Genomic DNA, 18072 nt, shown 5'->3' with positions numbered 1-18072 from the left:
AAGTTTGTTTTTGTAGCACACTACAAAAGGGTAATTTAGGATACCGGGGTTTATAAAGTTCAGCCAGAGATTTGTGACCGGATTAGTATCAAACAGAATGCCTACCCCCAGTGACGGAACTACCGCCATACTAGCGCTATAGGGCCACAGGGTCGAGCGGGCTTCTGTTCGGGATCATGAGGGTGAGGGTTCACTTGGGCTTCTTCTGCCTGCTACTTGCATGTGGTGTGGCTGATAGTGATCTCTCCCTGCCGCCTGCATTGCTTCTGTGGCCTGGCTGACAGTACTTGTGCTGGAGTGGGCAAGGAGTGCAAAGCTGAGTGGTGGACTTTGGCTATTGAGTATGGGGTGGGGGTAAGAGCTTGGTAGGGGAAATTTTCCTATTGCCCAGGGAGGATTATAGCCTGAATGCCAGCTCACTGTGCTGTGTCAAAAAGACACTCTTGCCTTGTGCATGCAGTAAAAGTGACATTGTCCTTGTAAATGAGCCTTTTCTGACCCCTTATGGATCCCTTGCCACTCCTTACTCCATAGCAGGAACCAAATCACTGGTGTCAGTGCTTGAGCCTAGCCATTGGCTGTTTGACCTAAGCAGTGTCAAGGTAGAGGTCACATATGCGCCTTCATACTCATTATTGCTAGGTATTTTGGACGACTGAGAAGAAGGAAAGAACAGTAATGGGTCACTGGTCAAGTGAATGTAAGGGGACTGGGGAGGGGCTCCTAGAAAAAAAACAAAACTTGCCCTTCTAGGCCAAGGTGACAGTGTCTCTTGTGTCTTATGTTACATGTATGGAAACTGCACTGTAAGTTACATACCAAAGCATACTATATGTTATACTGTAAAAGAATTGTCCTGACGAGGATGTTCATTATCTCAGTAGTCGTTGGATGCTAACTAGTCTATTTAAACAAAGTTCTTTTTTTAAGGTAAGCTCAAAGTGTTGTGTTACCACAGACTCTGAATGGTAGAGCAACTAGCATTTGCTGTGTGCTGCATGTGTAGCTTGGGCCCTGTGCCACATCACTGTAGTAATTATGGTGTTATTCAATGATTTTTTCTGTCTGGGGAGGGAGATCCATAAAATTTTGCTATGGGTCCCTGTGATTTCTAAATATGCTCCTGTTTATCACCTTACTTAAAGCCAGTGACGCTAATGCAGGCCATGGTTCGAATTCCGAACGATTTTTCGTCCGAAAATCGGAATCGTCGTTCACTCGGTAATTCGATGGTGCCATCACTGATTTCGGAAATCGTCCGACCAAGTCATAAAGTTCACCCAATATAACATGCAAAACTTCTGTTCCTTCCAGGTCATGTCTCATGTACATATTCTTTTCAGAAAAACAATCGTACATTTGACCATCGAGTCGAAAATCGCTAATTTTTCGCAAATTTTCCAACATGCCTGATCACCGAAAAGGGGAGGAACCACGAAAATCGGCCGGTGCCATTGACCCACTAACATAGCAAAAATTGGCCAATTATTCTTAGGTCCACTTTTTGGACGAAAAATCAGTCGATTTTTGACCCATGTATGGCCGGCCTTAGAGGTTGATTTACTATAACTGGAGAATGCAAAAACAGGTGCAGCTGTGCATGGTAGCCAATCAGCTTCTAACTTCAGCTTGTTAATTTAAGCTTTGACAAAAAAAAACTGGAAGCCGATTGGTTTCTATGCATAGCTGCAGCAGATTTTGTACTCTCCACTTTTAGTAAATCAACCTTTAAGAATTCCTAGATTTTCACAAGCAATTATTTACAAAAACTACCGCCCTCTATACAACACAGCATGAGTATATACCTGAAAATATGAGAATGAACACAGAATACTATTCAGGCATGAAATACACATAAATATTAAATTAGGGACAAAATATGCCAACAATGGCATAAAAATGCAGTTGAAACTTCTAAACTTTTTTCGGCATGTCTGAGCAAGTGTTTTGATTAACATATGCAACACATTTAACACTGCTCCTATATATATTCTGCAAAAAAATGATGGACAGCCAAAACGTAGTTGAAAAGTTGGATAAAATTTAGAATCCCAAACCGGACGGATTAGGTGTATATTGCTCTTATAAGACAGAAATGTACACAGTGGGCTGGCAAACTGAAGAATACACATTGAAATGTGAGCCTATAAATATTTTGTTTTATTTTGAAGTGTACTTCAAATTTGTTTTAGTCACTGTTAAGAATACATAAACACTTCTAAAGAATGCGAAGAGAAAATTATTTTATAAATACTGAAAAGAAAATGGCCTCATCGTCCTATGTACAGATGTGTAACTGTTCATACAATTGTTTGGGGACCTGTACTCTGAATGACATTCACACGGCACTCAGTTACGAAGAGAGTGAATGTTCCATTCCATGGTTACAAACCTCAGAATAAGTTTCAAAGGTTGTCAACTATGTATTTGTGAAAGCAGAGTAGCATGCCACAGATGAAATGCTCATAAAGTAAAATCATTGATGATCTGCTCTTTTCCCTCTGGTAGAGTGGGCTGTGTTGTGCCAAGGTCCCTCTGTCCTTTCCTGTCTTTACTTTGAAGCTCCTGCAGAGCAAGAATGAGATTCCGGATTTCTTCACGCTTCGCCTTCATTCTTTGTTGAGGAAACCAGTCGGTCAAATTCATTGGCAGATCAAAACTCTGAATGGGATTCTGCAAAAGTGTGATGCAGGAGGGTATAAAAAAACAAAATGATTACATCTGCAATTCATTCAGTCAGAGTAATGTTAGCTATCAACATAAAAGTATTACTTAAAGAATCAGTGTAGTACAGTCACACAGCAGACTTTCAGAGACCGCAGCATGACTTTTAAAATGGTCTCCTTCAGCAAAAATGTATACTGTAACTCAGTGACTAAAAAAAAATCATGGATAAAATTCACGGCCCCCTTATAATAGATGAAAATCAAAACATCTTTTGAGGAACATTAATATGGGCTTAAATATGCCAAGTAGAGAAAGAAACCCCATGGTGGCTGGACAGTCAGGTCTGAAAGAATTAAAGAATTGTAAAAGGGAGATTGCCCCGGACAGGCTGGAATATACCAAAACAAGCAATTCACCGTGGATTTACCCTCACTACATGCATTCAGAAGTTTAAATACAGCTCTCCAAGAAAGTGCCCATATAATTGTCAGCAGTACTGAAAATATACAATGAGTAGAAATCATAGCAGAAATGAAAGTATATGTAAAGCCTCACCTTTTAAATCAACCCACCCACTTTAAAATAGAAATGAAAGGCAAGACATTCGTGTATACATATAAAAAACAAATACATTTTTTCCCTGTAAGGTCCTTATGTAGATGAGAAAAAAGAGCTGGGTGAGGGGGGTGCCTCTCAGCACAGGTCTTAACATTGGGGGAGAGCACACCGAGTTCCCAGCACAGCTAAAGAACTGACCATGGTGTGTTCTCCTGCTTAGTATAGTCAGTTTTTCAGCAGGGGTTTCACACAAAGGAAGCAATACAAAAAGAACAAGATACTGTTTCATACAAATACATGGTACAGCAGGCCCATATCCAGAATATGAAATGTTGGGTTTACATATTCTTTAAAACCCTCCATTGCTTTGTTGATATCCTGGCCTTAGAAATGACATGAAGAGCTATCAGTAGAAATTCTGCATATTCTACGCATATGATTCCCTAATAATCTTATTGCATGCTCTTGATATATAAATGATATAAAATGCCATACTGATACACTCACCTCGAAAAAGCTTTCCACATACTGGAGTATATATACACCACAGTCACTGAAGTTGTTTTGCTGAGGCACTCTGGGATTGGAACCTTTCATAACTTCTTTGGAAAAACTTCTTTTAGTTCCTTTCCTTACTTCCCATTCTACTTCTAGGTATCTAGGAAAGAAGGTAAGTGAACACATTCCAAGAAAGAAATGGCACCAAAATGTTAAAAGAAGAAGAAATAAATGCATACAACTTACTCTCGTAATGTCTTTACTACTGTAGATCGAGAAGGACCTCTCAGTGAATCCATAAGTAGAATGCATGGTCTGAAAGGAAGCATAAGTATCTTGAACAATATGAAACAGGAAAACACATTTCTAGAAGCAAAACAAAGTAAAATGCAGGATTTGTAGTGGTCTGTGACGCTGCCGATGCATGCGCACAACACTCTGAATGGACAGTACATTGGAGTATAGCATCCATTGAGAGCGATGTGCCATGACTGACTCCCGTGTGCATGCGTGGGAGTGATTTTATCATGTCGCAGCCATTCAAACAGCCAGAGAGAGAGAACCTGGAAGAAAGATTGGATGAAGATGGAAACGCTGAAAGTGTGCCACGGGAGGGCTTTGCTTAAAGGTAAGCCTGTCATAATGTTAGTATGTGGTGCATACCAGCATATTATGACCGCCCGGGGGCCCAATTTTTTGAGGACTTTACTACAGCTTTAAAGGATAAGTTCACCTTTGGGAACATGTTACATTTTCCACCCACTTTTAGGGTAGAACATGTAACATGTTCCCAATGCTGCAGCCGCCAAACGCTGCTACCCCTCCATCTGACAGAAGTACGGGGAAAAGTTCCCCCATACTATCTGTCAGATTTGAAAACAGTGCGGCCGCGCGGGGCTCCACCCACACAGTCACGCCATTCATTCACAGAGTTCCGTGAATGAATGCACTACAAGTCCTGACAGCCTTAGTGGCTGTTGGCTTATAGTTTTCAATGAACTATGGCTCTGTGGAGAGCCATGGTAGATCATTGAATCTTCCGATTAGTATAACTGCTTGCTCATACATACCGTACAGGCAATCAGATGTATGGACAGATCTGCAGGAGACCTGCATGGCACCAACGATCTACTAATCTCTGGTGAAATGCTTTACAGGCTCCTGCAGACAAAAAGTAAATGTACACTTTTTTACCTGCAAAAAAAATGTGCTTTTATTATTTTTGTGCAAAAGGTGAACTTATCCTTTAATATGAGGTTTTAGCTAAAAAAAAAAATAAATAAGTTCACCAACTCTTGTTAGAATCAATGTCGGGGACAAATGAGCATAATCATTCTTTCCTATACTGAATGCAATATTACCATTTTTGCCATGGTTTAAGGTCACCTCAGATTCAACACTGGATACCTAATTCACATTTTTAGAATACTAAAGATAAGTCACATCCCATTGTTACCTCATTTTCAAAGTAAAAAGAATGCAGTCTCTGGCAAAGTAAAAAAAAATATACAGGTACATGTTCCCACCTGGTTTCTTACATTCAGCAAGCTTCCCTGCCCCCTAATTAATAATAAACACCAGCTGGCAACAAAAAGCTTTTCAACATGACAGCTCCCACACCCTATGGAATTGTGTCTTCTCTAGGGATATGTAGCAAAACACTTCAGAGGCTTGTTGTGGAAGAATACTAGCAAAGGGGAAGGGAAAGCCTAAATAAGCCATTACATATGTTTTCATCATGTTACAAAATAAACTCCGTTATAACATTCATAGGGAAGATAAATTTGTACATATGATCTGTGACCTTCTCTACATGGCAGTGCCATCTTTTCCATGACATGTCTTAGTCCTATATAACAGAAAAACAGCTCAGTTGTCCATTTAGGTCAACAGCTTTACACCCTCAGGACACAGTTTTACACTCAACTCCTGAGTGGCTTTATTCTACAGCTTCCATTCTCATCCTCAATATTGCACTTCCCTGTTCTTTACTATGCAGAGCCTCCAAACTTTCACAGTTATCAATCTCCCCTCCACAAACTGCTTCGCTTCCACCCTCTTCTCAACGCCAATCTCCTCTTCTCTTCGCTATAAGCCTCCTTTTTGTTTCATTATTTCCTTCCTCTCCTAGACACCAATCTCCTCCACCAGGCAGACACCAATCTCCTTGACCACATACACACTTCTTTCCTCCTCTCCTAGACACACACTACATTTATCCTCTCACAGTCACCAATCTCCTTTGCCCCACACACACTACTTTCCTCCTCTCACAGACACCAATCTCCTCCGCCCCACACACACTACTTTCCTCCTCTCACAGACACCAATCTCCTCACACACTACTTTCCTCCTCTCACAGACACCAATCTCCACACACACTACTTTCCTCCTCTCACAGACACCAATCTCCTCCGCCCTACACACACTACTTTCCTCCTCTCACGGACACCAATCTCCTCCGCCCTACACACTACTTTCCTCCTCTCACAGACACCAATCTCCTCCGCCCTACACACACTACTTTCCTCCTCTCACAGACACCAATCTCCTCCGCCCTACACACACTACTTTCCTCCTCTCACAGACACCAATCTCCTCCGCCCCACACACACTACTTTCCTCCTCTCACAGACACCAATCTCCTCCGCCCTACACACACTACTTTCCTCCTCTCACAGACACCAATCTCCTCCGCCCCACACACACTACTTTCCTCCTCTCACAGACACCAATCTCCACACACACTACTTTCCTCCTCTCACAGACACCAATCTCCTCCGCCCTACACACACTACTTTCCTCCTCTCACAGACACCAATCTCCTCCGCCCTACACACTACTTTCCTCCTCTCACAGACACCAATCTCCTCCGCCCTACACACACTACTTTCCTCCTCTCACAGACACCAATCTCCTCCGCCCTACACACACTACTTTCCTCCTCTCACAGACACCAATCTCCTCCGCCCCACACACACTACTTTCCTCCTCTCACAGACACCAATCTCCACACACACTACTTTCCTCCTCTCACAGACACCAATCTCCTCCGCCCCACACACACTACTTTCCTCCTCTCACAGACACCAATCTCCTCACACACTACTTTCCTCCTCTCACAGACACCAATCTCCACACACACTACTTTCCTCCTCTCACAGACACCAATCTCCTCCGCCCTACACACACTACTTTCCTCCTCTCACAGACACCAATCTCCTCCGCCCTACACACACTACTTTCCTCCTCTCACAGACACCAATCTCCTCCGCCCTACACACACTACTTTCCTCCTCTCACAGACACCAATCTCCTCCGCCCTACACACACTACTTTCCTCCTCTCACAGACACCAATCTCCTCCGCCCTACACACACTACTTTCCTCCTCTCACAGACACCAATCTCCTCCACTCCACAAACTACTTTCCTCCTCTCACAGACACCAATCTCCTTTGCCCCACACACACTACTTTCCTCCTCTCACAGACACCAATCTCCTCCGCCCTACACACACTACTTTCCTCCTCTCACAGACACCAATCTCCTCCGCCCTACACACACTACTTTCCTCCTCTCACAGACACCAATCTCCTCCGCCCTACACACACTACTTTCCTCCTCTCACAGACACCAATCTCCTCCACTCCACAAACTACTTTCCTCCTCTCACAGACACCAATCTCCTCCACTCCACAAACTACTTTCCTCCTCTCACAGACACCAATCTCCTTTGTCCCACAAACTACTTTCCTCCTCTCACAGACACCAATCTCCTTTGCCCCACACACACTACTTTCCTCCTCTCACAGACACCAATCTCCTCCGCTCCACAAACTACTTTCCTCCTCTCACAGACACCAATCTCCTTTGCCCCACACACACTACTTTCCTCCTCTCACAGACACCAATCTCCTCCGCCCCACACACACTACTTTCCTCCTCTCACAGACACCAATCTCCTCTGCCCTACACACACTACTTTCCTCCTCTCACAGACACCAATCTCCTCCGCCCTACACACACTACTTTCCTCCTCTCACAGACACCAATCTCCTTTGCCCCACACACACTACTTTCCTCCTCTCACAGACACCAATCTCCTCCACTCCACAAACTACTTTCCTCCTCTCACAGACACCAATCTCCTTTGCCCCACAAACTACTTTCCTCCTCTCACAGACACCAATCTCCTTTGCCCCACACACACTACTTTCCTCCTCTCACAGACACCAATCTCCTCCGCTCCACAAACTACTTTCCTCCTCTCACAGACACCAATCTCCTCCGCCCCACAAACTACTTTCCTCCTCTCACAGACACCAATCTCCTCCGCCCCACACACACTACTTTCCTCCTCTCACAGACACCAATCTCCTCCACTCCACAAACTACTTTCCTCCTCTCACAGACACCAATCTCCTCCACTCCACAAACTACTTTCCTCCTCTCACAGACACCAATCTCCTCTGCCCTACACACACTACTTTCCTCCTCTCACAGACACCAATCTCCTCCGCCCCACACACACTACTTTCCTCCTCTCACAGACACCAATCTCCTCCGCCCTACACACACTACTTTCCTCCTCTCACAGACACCAATCTCCTTTGCCCCACACACACTACTTTCCTCCTCTCACAGACACCAATCTCCTCCACTCCACAAACTACTTTCCTCCTCTCACAGACACCAATCTCCACACACACTACTTTCCTCCTCTCACAGACACCAATCTCCTCCACTCCACAAACTACTTTCCTCCTCTCACAGACACCAATCTCCTCCGCCCCACACACACTACTTTCCTCCTCTCACAGACAACAATCTCCTCCACTCCACAAACTACTTTCCTCCTCTCACAGACACCAATCTCCTCCGCCCCACACACACTACTTTCCTCCTCTCACAGACACCAATCTCCTCCGCCCTACACACACTACTTTCCTCCTCTCACAGACACCAATCTCCTCCACTCCACAAACTACTTTCCTCCTCTCACAGACACCAATCTCCTCCACTCCACACACTACTTTCCTCCTCTCACAGACACCAATCTCCTCCGCCCCACACACACTACTTTCCTCCTCTCACAGACACCAATCTCCACCTCCCCACACACACTACTTTCCTCCTCTCACAGACACCAATCTCCTCCGCCCCACACACACTACTTTCCTCCTCTCACAGACACCAATCTCCTCCGCCCCACACACTCACTACTTTCCTCCTCTCACAGACACCAATCTCCTCCGCCCCACACACTCACTACTTTCCTCCTCTCACAGACACCAATCTCCTCCGCCCCACACACACTACTTTCCTCCTCTCACAGACACCAATCTCCTCCGCCCCACACACACTACTTTCCTCCTCTCACAGACACCAATCTCCTCCGCCCCACACACTCACTACTTTCCTCCTCTCACAGACACCAATCTCCTCCGCCCCACACACTCACTACTTTCCTCCTCTCACAGACACCAATCTCCACCTCCCCACACACACTACTTTCCTCCTCTCACAGACACCAATCTCCTCCGCCCTACACACACTACTTTCCTCCTCTCACAGACACCAATCTCCTCCGCCCCACACACACTACTTTCCTCCTCTCACAGACACCAATCTCCTCCGCCCCACACACACTACTTTCCTCCTCTCACAGACACCAATCTCCTCCGCCCTACACACACTACTTTCCTCCTCTCACAGACACCAATCTCCTCCGCCCTACACACACTACTTTCCTCCTCTCACAGACACCAATCTCCTCCGCCCTACACACACTACTTTCCTCCTCTCACAGACACCAATCTCCTCCGCCCTACACACACTACTTTCCTCCTCTCACAGACACCAATCTCCTCCGCCCCACACACACTACTTTCCTCCTCTCACAGACACCAATCTCCTCCGCCCTACACACACTACTTTCCTCCTCTCACAGACACCAATCTCCTCCGCCCTACACACACTACTTTCCTCCTCTCACAGACACCAATCTCCTCCGCCCTACACACACTACTTTCCTCCTCTCACAGACACCAATCTCCTCCGCCCCACACACACTACTTTCCTCCTCTCACAGACACCAATCTCCTCCGCCCTACACACACTACTTTCCTCCTCTCACAGACACCAATCTCCTCCGCCCTACACACACTACTTTCCTCCTCTCACAGACACCAATCTCCTCCGCCCTACACACACTACTTTCCTCCTCTCACAGACACCAATCTCCTCTGCCCTACACACACTACTTTCCTCCTCTCACAGACACCAATCTCCTCCGCCCCACACACTCACTACTTTCCTCCTCTCACAGACACCAATCTCCTCTGCCCCACACACTCACTACTTTATTCCTCTAAAAGACACCAATCTCCACCTCCCCACACACACTACTTTCCTCCTCTCACAGACACCAATCTCCACCTCCCCACACACACTACTTTCCTCCTCTCACAGACACCAATCTCCACCTCCCCACACACACTACTTTCCTCCTCTCACAGACACCAATCTCCTCCGCCCCACACACGCTACTTTCCTCCTCTCACAGACACCAATCTCCTCCACTCCACACACTACTTTCCTCCTCTCACAGACACCAATCTCCTCCACTCCACAAACTACTTTCCTCCTCTCACAGACACCAATCTCCTCCACTCCACACACTACTTTCCTCCTCTCACAGACACCAATCTCTTCCGCCCCACACACTCACTACTTTCCTCCTCTCACAGACATCAATCTCCTCCGCCCCACACACACTACTTTCCTCCTCTCACAGACACCAATCTCCTCCGCCCCACACACACTACTTTCCTCCTCTCACAGACATCAATCTCCTCCGCCCTACACTCACTACTTTCCTCCTCTCACAGACACCAATCTCCTCTGCCCCACACACACTACTTTCCTCCTCTCACAGACACCAATCTCCACCTCCCCACACACACTACTTTCCTCCTCTCACAGACACCAATCTCCTCCGCCCCACACACTCACTACTTTCCTCCTCTCACAGACACCAATCTCCTCCGCCCCACACACACTACTTTCCTCCTCTCGCAGAAACCAAACTCTTCCACCACATACACTGCTTTTCTCTTCTCGCAGACACCAAACTCCTGCACCCCACACAGAGACACACACTACTTTCCTCCTCTCGCAGACACTGATCTCCTCCACCCCACACACACTACTTTGCTTCTTTAAGCAGAAAAAATGGAATCATACCAGTGCTGTGTGGGAGGAAAAAAATAAGATGGACCACCCCTACATCAAACTGCCTGCTCCATATTCAAAACAACTAATAAATGACCTAACAAAAAGGAACACTTCACTGCAAATGATATCAGCACAGACTAAATAAAAATGCTGGATGGGTTGATAATGTTTCCAGCAGCTGACACAGCAAAAACTATAAAATTGCCAACTACAACCATGATTTAGACAATGGCAGCAAAAATTTGGGTTTTCTCCTTTAGAAATCTACAAAATAATCCCATCCCTTTTGGTTATTTCAGTTAAAAAAATTGCCAAAGTAGCAATTCCTGAGGATTCAGGAGATCTTTAATTTCTTGTTTATGAGTGAGTCATGGCTGTTCAGACGTCTGTCTCCTCCTACCTTGGGAACATGGCTTGCTCATAAACAGCAGGGTCAAATTCTTCTGAGCCTGTAAAATGACCAGTAAAAAGTCTAATGCTGCCATTGCAGAGGTGGTCATCTAAGACAAGTATGTATTTTGTCTTGGCTTCGTTTACGTTAAATACATGGTTACAGTGCGTGTGTGTATGTATATATATATATATATATATATATATATATATATATAGTGTTAGTTCACTTAAAGGTTTAGTGTACCTTTAAAGGGCCAAAAAAAATCTCCTTTGCAATCCAACATTCCCAGCACGTTACATTTCACTCCCCTGTTGTTCAAATACTTGCTCCTGTGCCCCGCCTGTCGGTAAAAACCCATTAGTAGCTGATTTCACACTGTCCTGCCTTAATGATAGAATGGGCTACATGACAGAATTGCAACCCTAGCAGCTAATACTTTGGCTTGTTCAAACAGTGTGCTCCCTCTGTAGCAGCATGGGCATAGCTGAGCAGGTAAATAAATGAAATGAGTGCATGAATGGGGCTTAAGCAACCTAGAGTGGCCACTGCTAGCATCTGTCCAGGCCTATCTTTAGGCTTTAAGGGAAGATGAAGGGGTTTTTTTTCCTGAGAGCCTGCACATGGCCTACATGATTCAAGGGTAACAGGGTAACAATTCAAACAGCAAAGAAGTGGTATGTTATGTGCTGGGGAATGATCACAAAACAGTGAACCACCCTTTAAATGCAGCGTGTGTACTTACTGCTTGCAGAATGTAGGTTTCAGATGCCATTTTCCTGCTTCAGAAGTGAAATTGTCATCAGCAAGTCCACCATCATCACTGCTTTCATCCTACAAGAAAGGAATGATAATTACACAGGGAAACTTACACAGTGAAAACACTGCAGCCGTGCTCCCTGTCAGTGTTTGCCGGGACCCGGTGATTGACTCCAGCGATCGGCGGCACGGGTAGGGCGGTTGCGCGCCTCCTACCCAAAATGCAAAATCACACACATATATATATATATATATACATATACACATACATACATACACATACATACACACAAGAGATTTTGCGCAGCGGTGCCGACCTGCCACAGTAAATGTACTTTGGCTGGTCGGCAAATGGTTAAATTAAACATAATTCACTTCTGAATTAAAACTAATACAATTCCCTTTCCCCCCTCCCTCAAAAAAACAAACAGCCCAGTCTAAATGTTTTATTTTGTTTTGGATAGAGAAATGGAAAGAAATGGAGTCTCAGTAAGGTTTTCCCTACTATCTTTGCCCCTGCTGGGTAGATTTCTTTCACTTATTAGTACACTAAGCGATGGGTACATTTTTTTCCAATGACAAAGACAGACAAGAACAAAAAACCTCCCTTCACAGGGGTGGCCCGATCCGGTCCGCCTGTCAGTTTTTTAGGTGAACTCGATCGGGCCCTCCATTCTCCTCTATGGAGCAGCGGGTGTAAATGGACATGTGTCTGTTTACACCTGCCTACATCCAATCCTTTTTGCTAAAAACAGATGGATGGGGATCAGTTACCCATCCATCTAGCGGACCAGATGGCAGTCAGGTGTAAATGGACTGGAGGTTTGTTTACATCTGACCGCCCATAAAGAGCAGGCTGTGTGTGTGTGTCCACTCTGCATAAGCAGAGCAGACCCATTCCAGCTACCCGAGCACCCAGCGGGGATCAGTGGACAGATCACTCACTGAGCAAGTAGTCTCCAGGTGGAGTCCACCCTATATGGAGTGATAAAGAGGTAAAACTTTGTCTTACCTGTAAAATCCTTTTCTTGGAGTACATACAAGACACAGGGTGGTATTCGGGAATGTAGGAAACGTAGGATTTGACAAGAGAAAATTAGAGCTCTTAGCACAGCCCTGCATAAACCTTCCGACTCCCAGCAAGCAACAGTAGGAGTGGGTCATTAGGGACCGAAGGGCCAGACTTGTGTCCTGCAATGTACTTCAAGAAAAGGATTTTACAGGTAAGACAAAGAGTAAGATTTTTGACTTAATAAAAACCATTTCCTGGAATACAGCTTCTTTAAATCATTACAACTGGGTTATATACAGGTACATTCAGGTGATCAGAAACTGGCAGAAAAAAACCTGTTGGGATAACCCACACATAACCCCAACCACTCCCCACTAGCTTAATGTGTCATTAAACCCAGACTATGAAAAGCTCATTACGTGCTATATATCAGAGTGTTCATACACACATAGCCACTAAAGCATTTGTTCTGTTTGGAGTTAAATTTACCTGGTTGATCCTGCCTTCTGCTGTCCTCACATCTTCTCTATGTCCCCTTTGCAGACTGAGATTGTCTAGACCAGTTGGAGTCCTCTACTGAGCATGCTCAGATCTAAGCTCTTTAATTCTTCCTATTTCTCATCTGTGCAGCCCATGTGACTATAGAGTCACACATATGGCTGTATTAACAGTGGTAAATTACACTCCCCTCCCTTCCTCCTCCTCATCCATGCCCTCCTATTGCTAAATACTATGGGGGTGGGATATAGTATGCTAATTGATTACACTCACTAACAAAGTCACAAAAACAAAATTGGGGCAAGTACCTTGGTGAAAATTTGGGGCCGTAGACAAGTGAAAGGGAAGGGTGACAAACTGGTAATGCTGGTCACCCACCACAAACCGTAGATAGCATTGACACAGCAAAAAATAAAAAAATAAAAAATTAACCTCAGGAATAGAAGACCTCCTAGCAAAGGCACACACCTTTTTCTTTCAGGATAGAAGAGTACTGTTACTCCCTGTGTTTGTTTTTTTAATTTGTTATGCACGGAAGGGACAAACAGGTGTTTGCCCTCAAAGGTGAGAACAATCATTGCGTTTCTTGCATGGGGGCTCAGCCGATCAATATTAGACCCAGAGTATCCTGTGCATGTGGACAGAGAGAAGACTCATTCTGTAAACTTGTCAAAGTGCATTTGCCAGTCCATTTACACATTATGGTCATAGATAAAACATCTGACTGTGGATAGAAGCATCCACAAGGATGAAGCTAGGATTGTGGGTCATGCAGTAGGTCCTGACATCAGTGATCTGACAAACTGCCATAGACGCAACCACAAGTTGCATGGTAGGAACTGCCGAAAAAAGAAAACTATAAGTAACTTTTAATATACTTTGTCTTTGAAAATGGGTATTATCCTCCTTGGGGGCTGTAAGTATCTTGTCAAAGCAAGAGATGGCAGATCTACCACTTACAAAGAAAACTCCCCAATATAGGATACTGTTGGGCGAGACAATCTGGCAGAGTAAAATCTTCTGCAAGTGAGGCCAGTCTCCCTACAGGACAAACATTACCAGCAAAGGGACTGAGAAAGTCTTGACTGGTCTGGGGAATTTTAGGGATCCCATAAGTGACAGACAAGGAGGAGAAGATTTGTGCTGCTCCAACACTTAAGAACTTACAGCATCAATACAGGTAGCCAGGGTATCCATAAGCCCAGAACACTAGACCATCCTTATCTGACACCTTAGAACAGCAATGGGCAAACTACGGCCCGGCGGACCTTTTAATCCGGCCCGCGGAGCTAGGCTCCCGCTAGGCTCCTCTCACAGTCCGCCCTGAAGACCGGTGTAGCATGAAAATCTGTCTCCTATGAGGATCTGTCCCCCTCGACGTATCTGCGCATGTGCCGGAGATCGCCGATCGGCTGCTAATGCCTGAAACTGGCACATGCGCAGATACGTCGAGGGGGACAGATCCTCATAGGAGACAGATTTTCATGCTACACCGGAACGGCGCGGGAACACGGCGAGAGGAACGCGCGGAGCAAAAGTAAGTGAATTGACACAGGGGGGACTTGGGGACTTAATATGGGGGATGAATTAATATGGGGAATGAATTACTATAGGGGGGATGAATTACTAGGGGGGATGAATTACTAGGGGGGATGAATTACTATAGGGGGGATGAATTACTATATGGGGGATGAATTACTATGGTGGATGAATTACTATATTTTGGATGAATTACTATATTTTGGATGAATTACTATATGGGGGATGAATTACTATGAGAGATGAATTACTATATGGGGGATGAATTACTATATGGGGGATGAATTACTATATGGGGGATGAATTACTATATGGGGGATGAATTACTATATGGGGGATTAATTACTATATGGGGGATTAATTACTATGCTTACTATGGGGGAATATTACTATACTTACTATGGATGACACATACACATCATTCATCTACTCTTGGTCCGGCCCCCGGGTCCAATATATGAACCCATTGCGGCCCTCAAGTCAAAATGTTTGCCCACCCCTGCCTTAGAAGGATAAAATGCATATGCAACTACCACCTCCTCAGGCAATGTGTCTGGTTCAAGGGCAAGTCAAAGACAGATCCAGGAGTGTAGGATGATGCTGCACAGATGTAATCCCCTGCTGTCAGAGGCCAGTATAATGCTTGAATTCCGCCCATCAGACATGGCAGAAAGTTCTCTTGATAAGAGGAGAAAGCTTGTGTTGCAGACAGAGCAGCAGAGTGGTGAGAAAGTAGGGAGACCAATAGGGAGCAACTGTCAGAAGAAGGGTGCCGAGGCCTTGAGTAGCTAAATAAACATCCCCACTGGAGCTAAGACTGAGCCTGAGTTACCTAGGACATGCAACTCTTACCCCTGTGCTAGTGATCTGCTATATGTGCGAAATGATGCTCCTGAGGGGTTCTCAATCTCTCCGCTGCTGTGAAATGGGAGGAGAAGGTCCTGGTATGTGTAAGGCCACTATGAATCTAGGTAAAGTGGTAAACTGCTATGTCGAGCCAGAGGGATGTGTCTTTCAGCTAAAAAGCATGCCCAAAGAACCAGGGAGTGCAAGCATAACAACCTTAGGCAGCGCAGCTGCAATGACCTTCAGGGGCATGCAGGCGCAGTAGTGCCTGGACTGTACAAGGAGACTCTGATGTGGCAAGGAAGGTTCCTGCAGGTCCAGTAGCACTGGCATAGGTATGACAAGTGATATTAATAGAGCCCAATTGATTAAACCCATTTTCCCAGCGTCAAAAGGTTACCCACATACCTCAAGGGGGTCACTTTAATATACTGCAGCATGGGCAGTGTTTTTAAGGGCTTTTAGGTAGTGGAGTCCAAAGAAGAAGTAAAGTAGAAGTGCATGGACAGTGCAATCCAACCGGGTCCCTATTTTTGCATTTTACTTTGACTTAGCATAACTGCTATTTACATCGTTTTGGTGGGTTTGAGACATCATTATGTCAGAGGTCAGCCCTATTTTTTCTGTTTTGTGATTGGTGAATTACACTTCACATGTTACTGTACTAAACTCTGCATTTATCACATGCCTGATGAAGGGGTCGTGTGTGGCCCCAATATGTCACAATTCTTTCCTGTGATGTGATTGCTTTAATAAACTTTTGGATGCTACTTTGAAGATCCACAGTGTAATAGCAGTATATGCTTTAACCTCAGCAGAACGTTATCGAAGTAACCTACAATGAGAACTCTTTGTGAGTAAAAAGGCAAGGTGATGTGAAGACGGGGACATGCCAGTAAACATCCTTGATATCCATCCAAGCATGGAAACCCTCTCTCTGTAGTGAGGCAATGACTGACCTGCTATATTCAAAACCTAATTTTTGTACCCGAAGAAAGGTGTTGAGAACCTTTAGATCTATTATGAGCCTTGTTTGGCTTTGCAACTGTAAAAAAGTTTGAGTAACACCACTAAAACATTTTCTCTTTTGGGACAAAAGCTACTACTTCTTAAGACAGGAGCTGAGCCAGCACAATGCATAGATCTTGTAGCTTTGGGGGGGGGGGGGGGGGGGGAAATGATGACAGGATTGAAAACAAAGTGGGGAAAAGAGTAACAGTACCATAGGTGACTGTCGGGAAAAACAATAAAAATACCCATATAAAATGGGCTGCAGCAGTGAAGGCACTTTCTAGGCTGAGAACAGTCAGATTTGGTAGCATTAGATTCCTTCTTGGATAACGCGGAAGTCGATAACCCTGTAGAATACACTCAGGGGCTCCCCTATTAAAGATCATAAAGGAGGCCCTGACTTACTGTGGTTGGTGGGGTCCCAATGTACACAGGATCACACAAAAACTGAACAGAGACTTCTTCCCTCTGCTGGGTAAACTCTTGCTGGGATCTTCAGGAACAAGGTACCATAGAAGTGAGACCCTTTGACGTGGACCTGTGGAGCACTCTTCAGCTCTCATTTGATCAGCATGTCTGGTACTGAGGGTTGGTCACCTAATACAGTATCCAGTACACAAAGGGAGGTTACAGGCTGTCCCCACATCATGTTCTCGTTGGGTCCCAGTAAGGCCCCCCCCCCTGGCTTTGCCAACAATCAACTGATTTGAAAGAATGGAAACTGACGCATAAGGTCTCTGCAGGTATAAAAGAAACTTGCTCAAAGTAAAGCAGACCATGCATTAATCTTTTTTTTTTTTCATTCAACTAGCAGGTTGACCGGAAAGAGGAGAAAAAAAAAAAAGAAAGAAACCACACCGAATCCCCCATCCACACACTCCATGTGGATGGGGGGATCCTTCCCGTTAAACTATTGTGTTCTGACAGCAGGGAGATATCCCTGCCATCCATATACACGGACCAGTGCTGCCAGATAAAACCTACTGCACTGATCGATCGGGAAAAACCTGACAGGCTGGTTTTACAGAAGTACACTGGTAAATGTCAGTCTCCTA

The 18072-nt window shown here is 45.1% G+C and overlaps 1 protein-coding gene across 5 annotated transcripts in view; it reads right to left on the bottom strand.

Annotated features, from left to right (window-relative positions):
- Nucleotides 1-2137: 2137 nt before the first annotated feature.
- The window catches only part of SENP6 (SUMO specific peptidase 6), a 154491-nt gene continuing 138556 nt past the window's right edge, over nt 2138-18072 (bottom strand). For all 5 annotated transcript variants that reach the window (XM_089681397.1, XM_089681398.1, XM_089681399.1 and 2 more), the window contains 4 exons: nt 12098-12186; nt 3970-4038; nt 3733-3883; nt 2138-2673 (listed from right to left, as the gene is read on the bottom strand). In XM_089681397.1, the coding sequence (XP_089537523.1) occupies nt 2464-2673; nt 3733-3883; nt 3970-4038; nt 12098-12186 (519 nt within the window). In that variant the 3' untranslated portion in view covers nt 2138-2463. The remainder of the gene's footprint in view (nt 2674-3732; nt 3884-3969; nt 4039-12097; nt 12187-18072) is intronic.

This window comes from Staurois parvus, unplaced genomic scaffold (genome assembly GCF_062004578.1).
Source record: "Staurois parvus isolate SC_StPar_1 unplaced genomic scaffold, SC_StPar_1.0 ptg000264l, whole genome shotgun sequence".
In the NCBI taxonomy this organism is placed as follows: domain Eukaryota; kingdom Metazoa; phylum Chordata; class Amphibia; order Anura; family Ranidae; genus Staurois; species Staurois parvus.
This window is presented reverse-complemented; position numbering and strand designations above follow the sequence as displayed.